The 19003-nt window shown below is 41.5% G+C and overlaps 1 protein-coding gene across 3 annotated transcripts in view; it reads right to left on the bottom strand.

Moving 5' to 3' along the window:
* Positions 1-2199: 2199 nt before the first annotated feature.
* The window catches only part of SEC24B (SEC24 homolog B, COPII component), a 65596-nt gene continuing 48792 nt past the window's right edge, over positions 2200-19003 (bottom strand). For all 3 annotated transcript variants that reach the window (XM_075286871.1, XM_075286879.1, XM_075286862.1), the window contains 6 exons: positions 18323-18498; positions 16771-16908; positions 15868-15972; positions 9596-9688; positions 7367-7470; positions 2200-3024 (listed from right to left, as the gene is read on the bottom strand). In XM_075286871.1, the coding sequence (XP_075142972.1) occupies positions 2910-3024; positions 7367-7470; positions 9596-9688; positions 15868-15972; positions 16771-16908; positions 18323-18498 (731 nt within the window). In that variant the 3' untranslated portion in view covers positions 2200-2909. The remainder of the gene's footprint in view (positions 3025-7366; positions 7471-9595; positions 9689-15867; positions 15973-16770; positions 16909-18322; positions 18499-19003) is intronic.

Consider the following 19003-nt stretch of genomic DNA (forward strand, 5'->3'; position numbering starts at 1 on the left):
AAGATTCCCCTCCACAACACTCCTACATGACTCAATGGCATTCCTATTTGGGCCAGGAGCTCCCACTCTCTCTGTGGCTAATTATATGGTTCCATGCAGCCAAATCATTCTATTATTTAGGAGACTAGAGTCATTGACTGCACCAATTAACAACCAGGTGAACCTTTTTTTCTGCCGTGTGGTCCCAGTGGAATTCTTATGACTCCAGTAAGCCACCTTCACTTGTGTCTATTCTTTTTCGTGAAATTTGGCAATTTCTGATTTACAAGGCTTTTTTTCCCCCACTCTTGTCTTCTTGTCCGTTTTGGTCTGTGCCTACGTATCCCCCTTGTTTGTCTCCTAAAAAAAATAAATAAATAAAAAATTGCCGACTCGAGTATAAGCCGAGGGGGGCTTTTTCAGCACAAAGACTGGGCTGAAAAATTCAGCTTATACTCGAGTATATACATATTTTTATGATCCGGTTATTTTTTTTTATTTTTTTTCCTTAAATGTAGAATGTGAGCCTCATATAGGGATCACATTATACATTTTTTTTAAAAAATCTATCAGTATTTCTTTGTAGAATGAGAGAAAATCCATGCAAACACGGGGAGAACGTACAAACTCCTTGCAGATGTTGTTCCTCGTGAGATTCAAACCCAGGACTCCAGAACTGCAAGGCTGCAGTGCTAATCACTGAGCCACCGTGTTGCCCCAGTTATTCTTTTGTTTCTTGTGAAACAAAACTTTAATAAAACACAATTGGTAAAATAAAAAGCAAAAAAACAAACAAAAAAAAACTCCACCGGAACACATTTCTCGGTTGGCAGATCGGAACCCCAATATATAGTATGTAACCCGAAGATATCGCAGTCATGTTTGACTGGGGCATCTCAAAGGTTAACACCTGCGATCAGAACTCAGCCCCAACCACGGGTGATAGGGTCAGCCGACTCCGCTAAACATGATCCGCACACAGTTTCTGGGGAAGGCATGGAGCTCAGAATCACATGCCTTGCTGTTCCTACCTGACAGGACAGAGACTAAGTAGCACATCAGACACAAAAACTAACAGTACTGATTGCTCAGGAATGGTGGGAGCTATAGAAAAAATTCCAACTGTATAAGAATCAATCAGTGGAGCAGCACCTATTAACATAAGAAGAACTGGAGTTGATGAAACGTCCTCCTTGATGATGATGATCTGTTTGTAGCCAGGTGACTACTATGGTTGGTGACTGGCTCTAGCAGGTCCTTAACCTTTCAGCAGTTTTTGCATAAATGAATGGTACAGTGTAATGATATCTCTGAGCCACAGCACTACCTTGCTGGAGCACAGAAATTAGATTAGATTGTCAGGTTAAAAAAAGAGAGAACAGGAAAAGAACTACAAGAAGAAGTAGTATTCATTATCTGATAAGATATTTTGGCCTTGTCTGACAAGGGCATGTGACTTCCTAAAAGTGGATATAGCTTATGATGATATTGTGCCAGAACTGCACCAAAACTTTGAGCCCTTAAATCCAACATGCACCAACTTTATCATCCAGCAACAACCACTGTGAAAGTTTACAGTGTCTCAGACATGGCACTTCTTTCCACCCAGTAAATTTTATACTACATTAGAAAGTCTAAACTATTTGTATAGATAGTATAGGAATCCCTATACCAAAAACAATGGGGGAAATTTATCACCCCATCTTCCCCATTTTTCTGCCATAGATGGGTGGTAATTTGACAAATCTTTGGCTGAAGGCACTTTCTTGCATCAAAGTAGTGTCACAATCCCCCCTCCCCCCAGCGCCTTGCTCACCACTTTATGCCAATGTGGGGAAAGTACCTCTACTGCCGTTGTTATAACGGTGTTTGGAACATGGTGTGGCATCATCCATTCCCCCCCTCAGTTTGAAGAACAACAAAATTTAGAAGCAGAGCTAACTATTCAATTGAAAGAGTTAGAAGTAGGCTGTCTGGAACGCTACACACAGGTCCTAGGTTGGACTAGTAGCTTGGCACCCCAAATAGCCCAGAAGAGGTCCTCTTTAAAGTGTACCTCCAGCCACACTCTCCTGTACAATCAGACATCAGGAAGGAAGGTAGAGTATTGCCTGAGGCAAATTTTAAGTAAATAAATGACTGGACATGCCAGTAAGACACAAAGTCAAGTTAAAGATTGAAAAGTTTACTTATAGTATTCAGTGAAATAAAAGGGGTTAAATACATTTACAATAAATCAAAGCTCTAAAACTTTATATGTTGGTCTCTAAAATAGACATTACTTGCATAAGTATAAAACACATGGTCAAGCAAAATATGTTTAATTAGTATGTCAGTCATAAATAAATCCACAAAGGTACTTTAAACAGAATTTTTTTTTGTCTCTGGGATAAATGTATTTATAGAAGGACTCGACATTCATCATATTTCACACTTCAGTAAATTTTTTTTTTTGTACTTACATTTTTTTTTATTTTTTTTTTACACTTTACAAATGACTATATACATGATATAGTTTAGCTCTATAGAGATATATACCAAGTCTAAAACTTCCCGGTCAAGACTGCCAAGAGATCACAGAGGTTTCTTAAAATGTAGTAAACACTGTATCGCTGGTCTTTGGAGTCTCTTCATATCCGGAAGAAGAATAGATGTAAAGAGAAAAATTGTTGCCAAATGTAGTCATTCATCACATAAAATAAACACAGCACCAAAATGCCACACAACTCAACACGTATATTTGTCTAAAATGTAGACGCCAGAGTGACACCCCTTACCAACAGCTTGAAAATTGTACAAAAAAAGGACTAAAGACTTTGGTGTATATCAATTCGGTTTCTTATGAACAAGCTACACCAAATGTCGGGACTCTCCATATTCAGAGTATTTATTTTTTTCATTTAAGATAAGGGTGCCTTTGCATACCCTCGTCACTTGCATATTTGTTGTTGAACGTGAAGTAAAAATTCATAGTAGGAGAATGCAGCTTCTGAACGGTCTTCAATTAAATGTTGGAAGAAGTCGGTCTTTCCAACGCTGTCGTCCCTGAAATGACAAAGATGAATTGCTACTACGAAGCGGAACGAGGCAAGTATTAAATTGCTTTCCAGCCACACAAGATTAACATTTTATGGGATTTTTAAATAACAGGATTTTTTAAAAGAAATTTTAAAGGCATCAAAGATATTCACATAGAAGCCAAAAGTAAAAGCCGTAACAACTTTTCATTTTCTGGCAGCATTTGTTTAATAAAAGTTTTTCTGGCAGCATTAATAAAAGTTTGTAATCTACTTTATTAACACATTTTGGTCCTTTCTCTGAAAACCTGCATGTCTAATTGTTTCCATTTCTGTAAAAATCAAGGAAAACTGGTACTCTCTCTGTAAATAATAAAAGGTAGAACAGCAATGACACCAATGTACTTTTTTAGGTTTTATAGACAACTGTTTGAAGGGATCCCTCTATACCTGAACTTCCTTAAATTACACAAAAGCCCACCCCTCACACCTAGCGAAAGCAGTGTATAGATTTCAGCTCTCAATACAATAAGAGAAAGAATAAAGTAATGCAGGATTTCACATAAAAGAGACAAAATTTGCTAACAAAGTATATTACAGAGTTTATTAAAGGGAGTCTATCACTTCCTACGAGCATATTCCACTGTCACCACCATGTTGCAGAGCATTTTGCAGTGATAAACAACATACCTTTGATAACACTTTTGTAGATTTGGAGAAAAACAACTTTGAAATCTAATGTAAATGAAGTTGGTATACTGGGGGAGCACTGCTCTATCTGGCTGAGGATGGGCAATATAGGAGTGGGAGAATCAATGGGGGGGGGGGGGACAGGCAAAGCATAGTTGGGGTCTGAGCAGCAAGATCAGTGCGGTGGGAGCCTAAGACCTGCCCAAAGTCTCTCATTTGCATAAAATTTCAAAGTACCGTATATACTCGAGTATAAGACGACTTTTTCAGCGCATTTTTCATGCTGAAAAAGCTCTCCTCAGCTTATACATGAGTCAGGGTCCATGGAGCACAGAAAACTGGAAGGACCTGGAAGGGGGAGGTCCTTTAGTGCTACTGCTCTGTCATTGGCTTGTCATGAGGTCACGTGACTGATGTCATGAAAGGTCCTGTAGCCACTGGTATGTAACATCTGCAGATAAGATTGAGTCTAAATCCTAGTAGCTCCGCCCACACCAGAGTCCGATCACATGGTCATGACGTCATCAGAGGTCCTTTAGCACACTAGGATTTAGCATCTACCCTGCAGATGAGTGGCCAGGATTCATTGTGTCTTATGGAAGATGTCTGTTGTATGGAGGAGAGGAAGCTACAGTAAAGTGACACACACAGGGACCTTCCTTTAGTTACTCTGCCTATTAATGTCAGGCATTTGGGGTTATTAATTTAGTTTCAGTAACTCCATGTGCCTCACATTAATAGCAGTTAACCCCATCATGTCCCTCATATTAACCCCTGTGTGCCCCCTTATAAGGGTTACTAATATGTGAGACACATGAGGGTACTAATGAAGGACCTTAATTATTACCTCCATATGTCCCACATACCAGTAACTCTTATGTGAGGCACAACGGGGGTAAATGTGAGGGACATGATGGGGTTAAAGGGGTTGTCCCATCACAAGGATCCTATCTATACTGCTTGTTAATGTGGATGTAAGACTTTTCCTAAATACACTGTTTCAGCAAAACTGCTTTGTTTGTCCACTATCTTACTTTTTTCAATTCATTATTGACACAGCCCTTGACTTATCTGCTCAAAAGTCAAGTGATGTATCTGCTGCTCTCAGGGGGGAGGGAGGAGGGGCTAAGTGCAGGGGAGCGAGACTGTGTTTCTAGCTATTCCTGTGTCTACACCACATGACCTAACTCCCTGCTCTCAGATAGGGGAGAGGAGCTGCTTTCATTTCTTCTGTTCTCCCAGTTATCAGGCTAGCTAATTCAATTGTGTTCATTATGGCAGAGACAGGCAGTCTCTGTATGTAAGACAGAATGGAGATGCTGCTGCCTGTACTTCATAGTCCAATATGGGTGGGCAGAGCTACACGCTAATTTGGGGGCGGAGCTAAACAGCAGGTTGCATGTGAAACTCCGCCCACCAAATGATGCAAAAAAACAGGAAGAAAGAAGATTTTACAGCAGTGAAGACTGCTGAGTATGCGACGTGGGAACACCCCTTTAACTGCTATTACTATGATCCCCATGGAGTTACTAAGCTGTAATGAACATGACCAGACTTTTTATCTGCAATGGTGGATTTCCCCCCCTCGGCTTATACTCGAGTCAATAAGTTTTCCCAGTTTTTTGTGGTAAAATTAGGGGTCTTGGCTTATATTCAGGTCGGCTTATACTCGAGTATATATGGGTAGTTTTTCTCCAAATCTATAAAAGTGACACACAAAGATATACTGATTATCACTGCAATGTGATCTGTAACATAGTAGAAGTATTGGAATGTGCTTGGGGAGGTGGTAGACAAATATTGTGCAAAGCTTAGTTTTGCTTTAAGGTTAAAAATGCACATAAATCAATTCCTCATATTATTAAAAACAAAACAAAGTATACATTTCTGATTATCTCAAAATCGCAGTAGTGACAAGATGCTGATCTTTAGAATGTGACAAAATAGAAAAAATAAAGTTTACAATGTATCTAGTATATTGGAATGGAGAGGTCTGTAATTTTTATTGTAGGTACGCTTCAAAAGTGAGAGACAGAATCTAAGAAATCCAGAAAATCACAATGTATGATTATTAAATAATTAATTTGCATTTTATTGCATGAAATAAGTATTCCATACAATAGAAAAACATAACTTAATATTTGGTACAGACAGCGGCCACAAGAAAACGGCCGCTTACTCCAGGCGGGCATGCGCAGTTGGCTCTGCCCAAGGCCTAACAGCAGAGCCGACTGCACATGCATAGAAATTTGAAGCCAACTCCGGAAGACGACGCGCAGAGAGGCTGCTCCTGAAGAAGATGGAGGTGGCGCTGGAGAGTTGTCTCGCAGCATTGGGGACGCCCCAAGTGCTGGGGACCGCCCCCAGTGCTGTGAGAGAACTCATTTGCATACAGACAACAACCGGGATTTCTAATGGTGGGAGAATAATAGCCTTTCTTAAGGCTATTCCTATGAGTGAGCGAGAAAAAAAACTTGATTTTAATGATAGAATCCCTTTAAAGAGATCAGACATTTCCTGTAGTTCTTGACCAAATTTATCCACACTTCAGAAAGTATTTTGCCGAAGCCTCCAGATTTCTCAGGTTTTGGTGCTGTCACTGGGCTACATTGAGTTTCAGCACCTTCCAAGTATTTTCCATTGGGTTTACGTGTGGAGACTGCTTAGGCCTCTCCAGGACCTTGAAATGCTTCTTACGGAGCCACTTTTAGTTGCCCTGGCAGTGTGTTTCAGGTCATTGTCATGCTGGAAGACACAGTTTCTACACGTCTTCAATGTTCTTACTGACTGAAGGAGGTTGTTGGCCAAAATATTGCAATACGTGGCGGCATCCATCCTCCCTTCAATACAGTGCAGTCGTCCTGTCTTCTTTAAAGAAAAGCACCTCCAAAGTATGAGGTTTTCACCCCCCATGTTTCACGGTTGGTATGATGTTCTCGGGATTGAACTCATCTGACCACGACTTTCTCCCATACCTATTCTGGATCATCCAGATGGTCAGTGGTAAACTTCTAATAGGCCTGAACATGTGCTGTAGTGAGCGGGGGAACCTTGCGTGCTCTGCAGAATTTTAATTCATGACACCGTATTGTGTTACTAAAGGATATTTTGGAGTCTCTCTTCAGCTCATTGACCAGGTCCTCTCGTGTAGTTTTGGACTGATTCCTGACCTTTCTCAGAATCATCCTTTCCCCATGAGGTAAAATATTGTCATCTTGTGTTTTTTCCATTTTCTAATAATTGTGCCTACAGTTGCTGCCTTCTCACCAAGCAGGTCTACAATTTTGTCCTTGGTGTCCTGTCTCGACCATGGGGGAAAGGTTGGAGTGTGGTTGAGTGTGTGGACAGGAGTCTCTTATACAGGTAATGAGTTCAAACAGGTGCAATAAATACAGGTAATGAGTGCACAGTAGGAAAACCTGTAAGAGGTCTGTGAGAGACAGAATCATTGCTGGTTGGTAGGTGATCAAATACTTATTTCATGCAAATTATTTAAACATCAATGTGATTTTCTGGATTTTTTTTTTTTAGATTCTGTCTCTTGCAGTTGAAGTGTACCATGATAAAAACTACAGACCTCTCCATTCTTTGTGGGTGGGAAATACTAATTTTCCCCACTGTATGCTTTTATTATGAAATAATAATCACACTATTCAATAACCACTTATACACATACTTACTTCAGCACATACAAAACAGGGTTTAAAGGTCTGTCCTGCTTAAGCCATGCAATAAAATTTCTTGTTCTTTCTGATGCCACTGTGTCCAACTCTGGAAGCTGTGTCTGCAAAAGACAACCTGGATCAGTGAACTAAATTATGCATGATATGTAAAAAATTGAAGAGACGTTAATGAATTCATTAATAAATGTGTATAGGGCAATGGCTTTGTCCCATGCAAATGAAGCTGCAATACCCTGCACTTCAGGCTAGATGGCATGCAGGTAGACAGACCGATGTAAACAATGAAGATGCCCTTATTTGTGCATTATGGCCCCTTCCAACAGCAAATCTGCGGGGTTGGATTGATGGTTAGGGGACAAAGGGTTGGACCCATACTGATTACCGTATTTTCCGGACTATAAGGCGCACATAAAAACCTACGATTTCCTCAGAAATTGTAAGTGCGCCTTATAGTCCGGTGCGCCTTATATATGGATGGAAGCGGCGGCAAAGTCTGCGTGCTGCTTCCATACATACATAAAAGGCACCGTAAGGGTGCATTCACACTACGGAACGCCAGCGTGTATCACAGCCGTACACGCCGGCGTTACAGCACGGCTGCCGGACACTTCCCATTCATTTCTATGGGAGCCGGCATGCGAGTGCTCCCCATAGAAATGAATGGAAAAAAGCAGTCCATTCATTTCTATGGGGAGCGCTCGCATGCCGGCTCCCATAGAAATGAATGGGAAGTGTCCGGCAGCCCTGCTGTAACGCCGGCGTGTACGGCTGTGATACACGCTGGCGTTCCGTAGTGTGAATGCACCCTTAAAAGTTATATTAAACTACCCCCCCCCCCCGTTTAAAATAAAACCCTGAAACAGAATGTGAAACTTACCGAACGGTGCAGGGTGGGCGGGCATTCAGGCCTCCTCTTCCTCCGATGTCCTGACCACTTCCTCCGGCGCTCGCGAACTGATAATGGCCTGGGCGCATGCGCAATATCATAATGCTTCTACTACGGCTACTGCGCATGCGCCCAGGCCATTATCAGTTCGCGAGCGCCGGAGGAGGAGGACGGAACATCGGAGGAAGAGGAGGCCTGAATGCCCGCCCACCCTGCACCGTTCGGTAAGTTTCACATTCTGTTTCAGGGTTTTATTTTAAAACGGGGGGTAGTTTAATATAACTTTTACGGTTGGACTCTATCAGCATGATTTTGCTGATAGAGCCCCTTTAACTCCTCGTCTGCCGAGCGCTTCCAATAGAAGCGGCTGGCACGCGGGGGGTTAAGCGGCCGCTGGCAAAGTCTGCGTGCCGCCGCTTTCAATAACATATAATGCGCACCGGACTGCGCCTTATAGTCCGGTGCGCCTTATATATGAACCAAGACGGACTATAAGGCGCTCATGGGCAATGCGCCTTATAGTCCAGTGCGCCTTATAGTCCGTAAAATACGGTAGTTATTGATGGCCTTTCCTAATTAGAAATATTCTGATCCTGATTAAAAAAAAAAAAAATTAAATTAGTATAAAAACAGGGGTTTTTTTTTAATTGTAAGATATGGTGAAAATTGCCATGCTAGTTTAATGGCATATTGATAAGAATTTACATCTATAACTGGTGCAAACTATCTCAGATTTATGCCAGCACCTAGCTGTAGTAGATTTGACTGCCAGCAGTATGGAGGACCACTGAAACATCTATTAATAATCTCCATTCTCATCTCTACGTCAGTACACAGGGGGATCAAAACTGGTGTAGGAAATGCCAGTCCTAGTCCTATAAAGTTTCCCAGTATTGCTCAACGCTGTATAATAGCTACTGTATATTAACAATTAGTTACATAGTGGGTCATAATGTCTAACAATGTCCGTGTATGTGTACACAGGAGAGTAAAGACAGCATCCAACTCCATCTTCTATTGCAGACTAGCAGTGAACTGAATGTACTCAAAAGCATGTGCTTTTCACAGTGATTGGGGAAAGGAAAGGGGGTGGGGGTGTGAAGGTTGTCGTCTTCATAACTATGGATTCTATAGTAGAAGTCATTGCACACATGATAAATTCCACCAGTGGCTTCTGGCAAAGGAGGAGGAGCAGATTCTAGGAGACCCAGCACTACCGTGCATAAGCAAGAAAATGAGATCCCCAGGTAAATACTGCACAGTGGTTCTCAACCCCCCCCCTAAATAAATAAATGGTTAATAATATAATTGAATACAAATAATAATAGAATTAAGTTTACCATTTTTTGTGGCACTGATGCATAGTTTGGGAACCCTAGAACATCATTCAAAAAATTGGTGTCACAATTCCTTCCAATCCAAAGGTAAAATGTCTAGATAGAAAAAAATATATATACATTTATAAAAACAAACAAAACAACATTCATATTTATAGAGATTAGAGTTGCTGTGTATAAAATGATACAAAAATTAAGATGATGAAACACAGTATAAAGTATATGCCTGACACTAGAACAACATTAGAATGTAATACATTTTCCAACTATCTGAATAACTTCAATCTTGGGTTTACAAGAAGTCCAATTTGTAGGATTTATATGCTTAGTGCATTTGCAATTACCAAGCCCTGACAAAGAAGTGAACATATCACTGCTTAGAAATGCATACTACAATGTCAAACATTTACATATTTTAATTGTATGGGAATGTACATGCTTCATCATCTGCATCTGCCCAAGGGCACTACAGTTCCATTACTTATCTCAAAGATATTGGCTGCTTTCAGGACAATGTCTACACATTTGACACACAAAAAATCTGAATAAGGCAACATGCAAGGATGGCATAGTCGGCACATGAATGACATCTTTGTGCTCCTGATGCCTCCAATGCCCCCTCACACGGTCATTAAACCTGGCCAGTAAAACGGACAGGTATAGCACCTGTTCTGAGTTTTCCCCCGGGCATATGTGTGTGCGGCTATAGAAATGAATGGAGTCAGTGCTAAACATCATCTAGTCTACCTTTTTCAACACTTTTATGGAGGGGACTCCCATCTTACTCCTATCCCAAAACCTGGGAGGGAGCATCTAGACTGTTTCCCAAGATCCTGACTTCTAGACTCAATGAGTGCTTTCCTTCACTGATAGATAAGGTCCAGGTGGGATTTTGTCTCGCCATCAAAGCAGCGACAACACTCTGAGGATGACTGATCTGATAGATACTGCTTCCAGATCAGATTCTGAACTCTTCTGTATTTTATCACATGCTATATTAGCCCTTCTTGATCACAGGAACAGAGGATTGTGGGGGGTGGGTGTCAGATGGCAAAGCCTGATTAATTACTAGAAGTGGCCTGCCAGCTCTGATCATGGCCTTCTGTTGCTTCCTGACCAACCCTATTACCATACCTGTGCTAACCTCGTTATTTCCCAAGGGGTTTCCTGTGAGGCAAGGGCCTGAGGCAGACAACTCCAGACTATCCGGAGCCAGGCCTCACTCACAGAGATATGGTTGTTATGATGATATCGCCCCAGGAGAATATGTTACGGTTACCCCAATAAATTCCTCAGGTGCACAATGTGAAGACACACGTTCCAAGTCCAAACATTGTGTAGTTGAGGGAAAGGGAAAGACACTGAACTCTTTACCCAAAGGGGATTGGGGTGTCATCCTTGGTGACTACACAATGAGGACCTCACTACAAACCCCATTGTGTCACTGGCTTGGCCCTATAATAACAGAGAAAACAGTGGCAATCCAGCACTTGAAGATCCGAAGTCAGAAATAAGCTAAAACTTCACTTTTATTGTAGTGGAATCATGCTTCCATTAAAATCTTTGTGCAGGGGTCTTTATTTACTGCAGCAAGCAGTAAATAAAGACCCGGGACCCCAACAGAGACTATCTGCTGGACCTCCGGATCAACAGAGAGGTAAGTATATAGTATTTCTTATGTTAAGTTTTAATATGAACTAGGACACCCTGTAGGCTATGGCTCCACATAGCGGGCGCAGCAAAAAAGTGTTTCTTCTGCAGATTTTCTGCTTCCATTATACTAGAGGGAAACCGTTGGCATTTCTGTAGGTATAATTGACATGCTGTGATTTCCAAAACCGCAATGTTTTAACTCTTATAGGAATTTCTCGGAACTATTACTTCATTTCACTTATAAAATGTTAAACATGTCCACGTGACATAGAAGGAGCAACGATTGAAAAACCCTGAGTGTAATGCCTGGTGTCAGGGGACAGAAGGAGAACAGCAGTGGAAAGTATACTACAAATAATGTGTAGACTAATTTATGAGTCTCCTTTATCATAAGTAAAAAAAATCTGTCCAAAGCAAAGAGAATAAAGAAAGTGTACGGCTCACGGAAAAATACTACTTTAAAGGGGCTATCACTGGGAAAAGTCATTTTTAACTAATCACATCCTTGATTAGGCTTTAGAAAGGCTACTTCACACCTACCTTTAGTATGTAGATTGCCTCAGTGGTTTCTGAATAAGTCAGTTTTTATGCATATGCTAATGAGCTTAGAGCCAGCACAGGAAGTTCCCAGCAGCACTCATCTCTTCTATTATCTTCTATGTGTGTGAAAACAGGAAGCTGAGTCATCAGCAGCAGCCGCCTCCCATAGGAAACAATAGCAAAGGGGGTGCACAATGTATTGTACACCAGTCTAATTAGCATATGAATAAAAACGGACTTATTCAGAAACCACTGAGGCAATTTACATACTAAAGGTAGGTGTGGAATAGATTTTCTAAAGGCTATGCAAGGATGTGATTAGTTAAAAATAACTTTTCCCAATGATAGAGCCTCTTTAATACTATTAAAATCTAGTGGACAGGCAAAAGAAATTCTTGTCAAGAAATATAAATGAAACCAGTGCATTGTACTTTGGAATAATAAAATGCTTACTGTACATGCACATTTCTGAAGTGTCTTTATAACTAATACACGTTACATTTATTACAAGAGACAAAACCCCTATAAAATACCAGGAATAAACAGACTCCTTCAAGAGACTTCTCATAAGAATAATTCTAAAACTTCTGGATAGAGTGTAGCTATTGTAAGAACCACCCAGGCCCATTGTGAAGACTCTTTGTTTATTATGTAGAATGGACACCGGAGACAATAGCACAGCCAATAACTGAGAACAACTGCTCTCAATACTTTTCCTTTTTCTCTTTTTAGCTATAGATTTAGTTTGAGATTAGCAGCATTCTTCCTTCAGACACTATTTAGGGATGCATGCGCATCAGTTAAAAGATGCATTTTTATTTATTATGGGATTCTATATTAAGATACACTGATGTGAAGGATGCCAGCTTGTGCCTATGTCCATCTTACATTCCTTTCTCTGGCGCTGCTCAGGGCTCGCCTCACTCCTTTTCAGAAAACAGATTTCTAGAATGGTATGAAACGACTTCTTTGTGCCTCATCCAATAGTTATGTGCTAAAAACTATGTGACATGTTTCTACCCAATCCTGTTATGTTAATTATACTAATTACAACTTCTTAGTCTCAGCAATGGATAACCACACCTACAAAGTATAAAAACCTCACTATCCACCATTAAAGACCAGAATCCATACTGGTCACATACTTGCACCTTGTAACTCTGTGTTTCTGTGAGTTGCCTAATATATCATTATATGCTAATGTGGACATCAATAGGCCCGGTTCGCATATGTGTTCGGTATTCCGTTTGGGGAACCCACTTGCGGACCACCCTGAACGGAAACATATACGCATTAAAAAGCGGTTAGCTAAGAAACCACACAGACCCCATAGACCATAGGGTCCGTGTGGTATCTGCTCAGTCTCCACACAAATCATGTGGAGAGAAAAGTACTGCAAGCAGCAGTTTTCTCTCCGCATGTCTCATGCGGAAACCACACAGACCCCATTAGTCTATGGAGTCCAAGTGGTTTCTTAGCTAACCGCTTTTTTATATGTATAGGTTTCTGTTTGGGGGTCCCCAAGCGGACTCCCCAAAAGGAATACCGAATGCAGATGTGAACCGGGACTTAGAGCAAATCGCAATCACACCAATATGGAATTTAGACTGAGTCCTACTTGGGACAATGTTGACAATATCTGTAAAGAGCTATGGAATATATAGGTGCAATATAACAAATTAGACACAAACAGAAAGCCAAAATCTAATTCAATTTTGCCTTTGACATTTTAAATAACTTGCTAAATGGGCAGTAAAAAAACAGATAGGCCTCTACAGATAACATACTGATGACCTGACACCCATACCCTGCATAGAGCAGCTATTTTGGCAGCTTCTAGGTGCCTGAAATGGTGCAGTGGATGGAAAGCGTGTGCAAGCAGCTCTTATGCAAGTAACAGGAACAGCGCAACACTTACCCAGAACCACCGCTATTCAGTGGACAAGGCAGTGTGCGATTCCTATTACTTGAATAGCAGCAGTCTGGGGCCACTCCTCATACACTGCACTTCTGGTGAAAAGAGGCTACCAAAACAGCTGATCCGTGCTGGGTCCAGATGTGAGACACTGACAGATCATGACTGATGTCCTATACTCCAAACTCCATTAGGGACTTTTAGCTAAGGGTATTTTCATACAGAGGAAAAGGTGGCGGAAACTTTTTCTGCCATGTGACCTTTCCGTGCGGCTAGCCACAACAGGATGCCGATATAGCATCAGCATTTCGTCGCGGCATCCGGCTCCTGATTAGGCCCGAATGAATGGGCCTAAACAGGGGCGTGTCTCGAGTGATGGATGCCGTGGCTAACTCAGCCGTGGAATCCACAGCAAGATAGGACATGTCACTTCTTTTTTCTGCTACTAGCTAGTGGGAATAAAAATGAGCAGGCGAATTCCACGTCAAAATCCGCCTGCAAAAAACTCCGTATGAACATACAAAAAGGCTTGACTTTGCTGAAACGCAGGGGGTTTTTGGTTGCAGATTTTGCTGAGTTTTTTTAAGCTAAAGCCAGAGGTGGATTAAGCAGAAGGTAGAAATACTTCTTATACACTCACCGGCCACTTTATTAGGTACACCTGTCCAACTGCTCGTTAACACTTAATTTCTAATCAGCCAATCACATGGCGGCAACTCAGTGCATTTAGGCATGTAGACATGGTCAAGACAATCTCCTGCAGTTCAAACCGAGCATCAGTATGGGGAAGAAAGGTGATCTGAGTGCCTTTGAACGTGGCATGGTTGTTGGTGCCAGAAGGGCTGGTCTGAGTATTTCAGAAACTGCTGATCTACTGGGATTTTCACGCACAACCATCTATAGGGTTTACAGAGAATGGTCCAAAAAAGAAAAAACATCCAGTGAGCGGCAGTTCTGTGGGCGGAAATGCGTTGTTGATGCCAGAGGTCAGAGGAGAATGGCCAGACTGGTTCGAGCTGATAGAAAGGCAACAGTGACTCAAATAGCCACCCGTTACAACCAAGGTAGCCAGAAGAGCATCTCTGAACGCACAGTACGTCGAACTTTGAGGCAGATGGGCTACAGCAGCAGAAGACCACACCGGGTGCCACTCCTTTCAGCTAAGAACAGGAAACTGAGGCTACAATTTGCACAAGCTCATCGAAATTGGACAATTGAAGATTGGAAAAACGTTGCCTGGTCTGATGAGTCTCGATTTCTGCTGCGACATTCGGATGGTAGGGTCAGAATTTGGCGTCAACAACATGAAAGCATGGGTTCAACCTGCCTTGTATCAACGGTTCAGGCTGGTGGTGTCATGGTGTGGGGAATATTTTCTTGGCACTCTTTGGGCCCCTTGGTACCAATTGAGCATCGTTGCAACGCCAAAGCCTACCTGAGTATTGTTGCTGACCATGTCCATCCCTTTATGACCACAATGTACCCAACATCTGATGGCTACTTTCAGCAAGATAATGCGCCATGTCATAAAGCTGGAATCATCTCAGACTGGTTTCTTGAACATGACAATGAGTTCACTGTACTCCAATGGCCTCCACAGTCACCAGATCTCAATCCAATAGAGCATCTTTGGGATGTGGTGGAACGGGAGATTCGCATCATGGATGTGCAGCTGACAAATCTGCGGCAACTGTGTGATGCCATCATGTCAATATGGACCAAAATCTCTGAGGAATGCTTCCAGCACCTTGTTGAATCTATGCCACGAAGAATTGAGGCAGTTCTGAAGGCAAAAGGGGGTCCAACCCATTACTAGCATGGTGTACCTAATAAAGTGGCCGGTGAGTGTATATTTCTCATTCCATTTATGGCCATTTTTGGTTTTGGCTCGGCACCTCGATTGATGAGTTGCTCACAGCAGGTGATACACTGATAACCATACCAGGTTTACTGCTGATCACCTCCCCACTCACTTGGGAGCTAAACTGCAGTGTCTTAAGTTCAGTCGCTAAATAGAGAAGATAGACTTAGAAGAACTCTGTAGTAGGAATACTCCCACCCACTACCAACAGCAGTGAACGAGTTAACAAACATCAGCCTAATACGGAGAGACCTGGCAGTGTGTAGAATATTACAGAATAAACAGATTAAAAAAGTGAGAACATACTGAACCAGCGTCCATGAGAAAAGCTCCTTCCCTCTCAAGTTTCTCGGCAGATAAATGCTGAAGATGTGGCTGTGGTACAACTAAGTCATTAATAAGAATAGCTCCCTGTGAAACAAAGCATAACATATAATCATTATTCTTACACTTATTGCCCTGACTAAAGAAAAATGAAAGTGTTTAGAAAGCAGTTAATACACAATAACACCACTTATTTTTCCCATTGTCTCTCCTCTTGCAGTGCATTTCACATTACAGCACAAGTGTGAGATAACTGGGAGTGTGAAACCTACAGACCATTCTATGGCGGCAAAAAAATATGGCGTTTTTGATGCAGTTTCAAGACTACAAACAAAAGTATACCTTGCTGAAGAAAAGAGATTTGCCAGATTCCCCACAAAAGTAATATCCATTTCCCACTGTGAAATAAATACATAAATTCTCCTTTTTTGAAGTTGCAAAACTGAAGTGCTTGAAGTATGCTTCACAGGTCAAGAGTACAAGGGAGCACACAAAACTGCATGCCTTTAAAACAGAATAGAACTAGTGACATCCCATATACTGGGCTAGGAATATTGGGATGGCACTAAAGCAGGAATAAAGCTGAAAATGAGAGTACCCACTGCATTGCAACCTATATCTGGAATATATAGAGAATACATAACAAGGGCAAAGTTGCCCATAATGACCAATCAAGTCACTGTTCAAAACACAAAAATAAGGTCATAATTCCACACGGACTTGTGGGATAACACAGAAGCAATCTAAAAACAAAGCAGGGACACCATAAAACACATTTATGGCTACAACGACAACAGTAATTATATGAGAAACAATCAGTCTACAGCTGCACAGCCCAAAGCCCATCCTTAAATTGCCTAATATTTCATGCAGACGTTTTCTTACCTCATCTGTAAGCCTGTCTATTCGGTAGAGGCTTGGGTGAATCATTTTCATCAGATGAAGTAGCGGCTGATATTTCATCTGGCACATTGCAAAAACGCGATCATCCAGACGCGTACAGGTGCCAGTCCTGAAGGCTTTCTGTGGAGACGGTACAAATAAAATGATTCTTTCAATTGCTATCAAGTACATTAACAATGTGTCAGATGACTCAGGCAATCAGAGCTTTACAGCTATTGAATTCCATTATCTGGACTGACAGAACAGTGGGAACGCTAGCGGAATCGCTGAAATAAACCAAATTTCATACATAGTTTACAGAATGAGTCCTCAGCAAATTGCACAGAATCAGGAACATAGAAACATTTGATTTGGTTATAGTACCACATCAATGAGTACTACATATTGTGCATGGCCCATGAAGGGATGGAGGGGGAGTTTGGGAGGTAGAATTAGTAACAGTCGGTGGCCCACACACACTGTGGCTGGCACTAAATTATGTGCCTCAGATGATACATATCCTCCCGTATTATTCTCCTCTCCCTTTATTCTAGCCTACTTTATGGTGCAAATAAAACAGAAATATATACCGGTCAAGTTTCCAAGAATTCAGTTATTTATCCTCCCTCCTATTCCCAATCATGTCTTTAGCTTACCCACTTCCGGACCACCCATTGGGTATATATGTCCGGAAGGTGGCTGCCTTGTTCTGCAAGGACATACTGTTACGTCCAAGCAGAACTCAGCAGCTGCACGAAATCAAGCAGCTGCTGAAACAGGGAGCCGGCTGTAACTTCATCATCTTTCCTGCCTTCTTGATCGCTGTGTATACAGCGCTCAATGAGCGATGTATACACAGCTATGGGCGCCGCCATGATGCGGCCGCCCTCTGACCTGGCGGTCACATGATCCACCGGGCTCAGCGTCTTACAAGAGCTGCTGGGTCCTACAGGACCCAGATCAGCTCTATAAACTGTACAGTAGCGTGCGGGAGGCTGTATTCCTCCTGCAATAGAGGCTAAATGTACCAGTCCCAGTTGCAAGGGAAATCAGTCTCCAACACAAAAGAAACAGTGAACAGATGTCCTCAAAGGTCTATTATGACCTTATGGGGACACAATGAAATAAATGAATAAAAAGAGGACTTTCCTGAAGAAGATGGAAGCGGTGCTGGAGAGTTCTCTTGCAGCATTGGGGATGCTGTTTGAGAGCTGGGGACAGCCCCCAGTACTGCGAGAGAACTCATTTGCATACTGACAAAAAACGGGATTTATACCCAACTGCGGCACGGAGAAGACATCTAAAGGTGGGAGAAGAAAAGCCTTAAGGCTATTCCTATTTGTCAAAGAGAAAAAAAATGATTTTAATGGTAGAATCCCTTTAAAACCTGTTTGTAGGTAATCAGTATATAAAGAGAAAACCCCACTTTACACAATTTTTGATAACTCTTCCCAAATAAATTTTAAAGGAAATCTCAATGACAACCAGGTTGGTCTGGCCAATTGCCAATGCTAGTTTCCTTTAACCTTATGAGCTTTAGAAAATGAACACATACCTGCTTCAGAAGAGCTAGAATATATAAAGGGAATAGTTTAAGAGAACTGGGTGCAATGAGGGTGGACTGTTGTAGGTTTGAAAGCGTTGACTTGTAGGATGACAGGGAGTCGACCACTGCATTTATCAAGGCATCTCTAGCATCAGAAAGACTGGATGTAATTGATCGATCTACAGCTGTAAAAATTGAAAGACAAAATAACAGATGAAGAAACGCAATGTCAGGGTTCAAGTGGTGTGTGTAACTAAGCAGAGCTCCATGTATGAAGTGACAAGGCATCCCTGTAGAACCAATTGCTCTACCTGTACCAAAGTATGAATAATACAGAATATTAACATGGAAGTATCTCCTGTAACAACACTTTTAGATTCCTTATTATTTTATAATTTTAATATGTCATGGAATGAGTATACTTTTGTATACACTCTGCCAAGACGTAGAAACAAAAGATATCTAGGCTAGACAAAGCTCTGTGAGCAAAACAGCCTATTATTTAGCAGCAATGCATAATTCCAGGCTTTCTAGCTCACAGAGCATTGTCTGCAGCAGAAACATTTGTATTCACATCTTAGAAGGACTAGATACGTACAGACTTCAGCAAGAGTGTTTTCATTCACTGACAGCAAACAAAATATCATGAAAATAGTGAAGAATTCAAACAAAAGATTAGAAAGTTATAGA

The sequence above is a fragment of the Leptodactylus fuscus genome, chromosome 1 (genome assembly GCF_031893055.1).
Source record: "Leptodactylus fuscus isolate aLepFus1 chromosome 1, aLepFus1.hap2, whole genome shotgun sequence".
NCBI lineage: Eukaryota > Metazoa > Chordata > Amphibia > Anura > Leptodactylidae > Leptodactylus > Leptodactylus fuscus.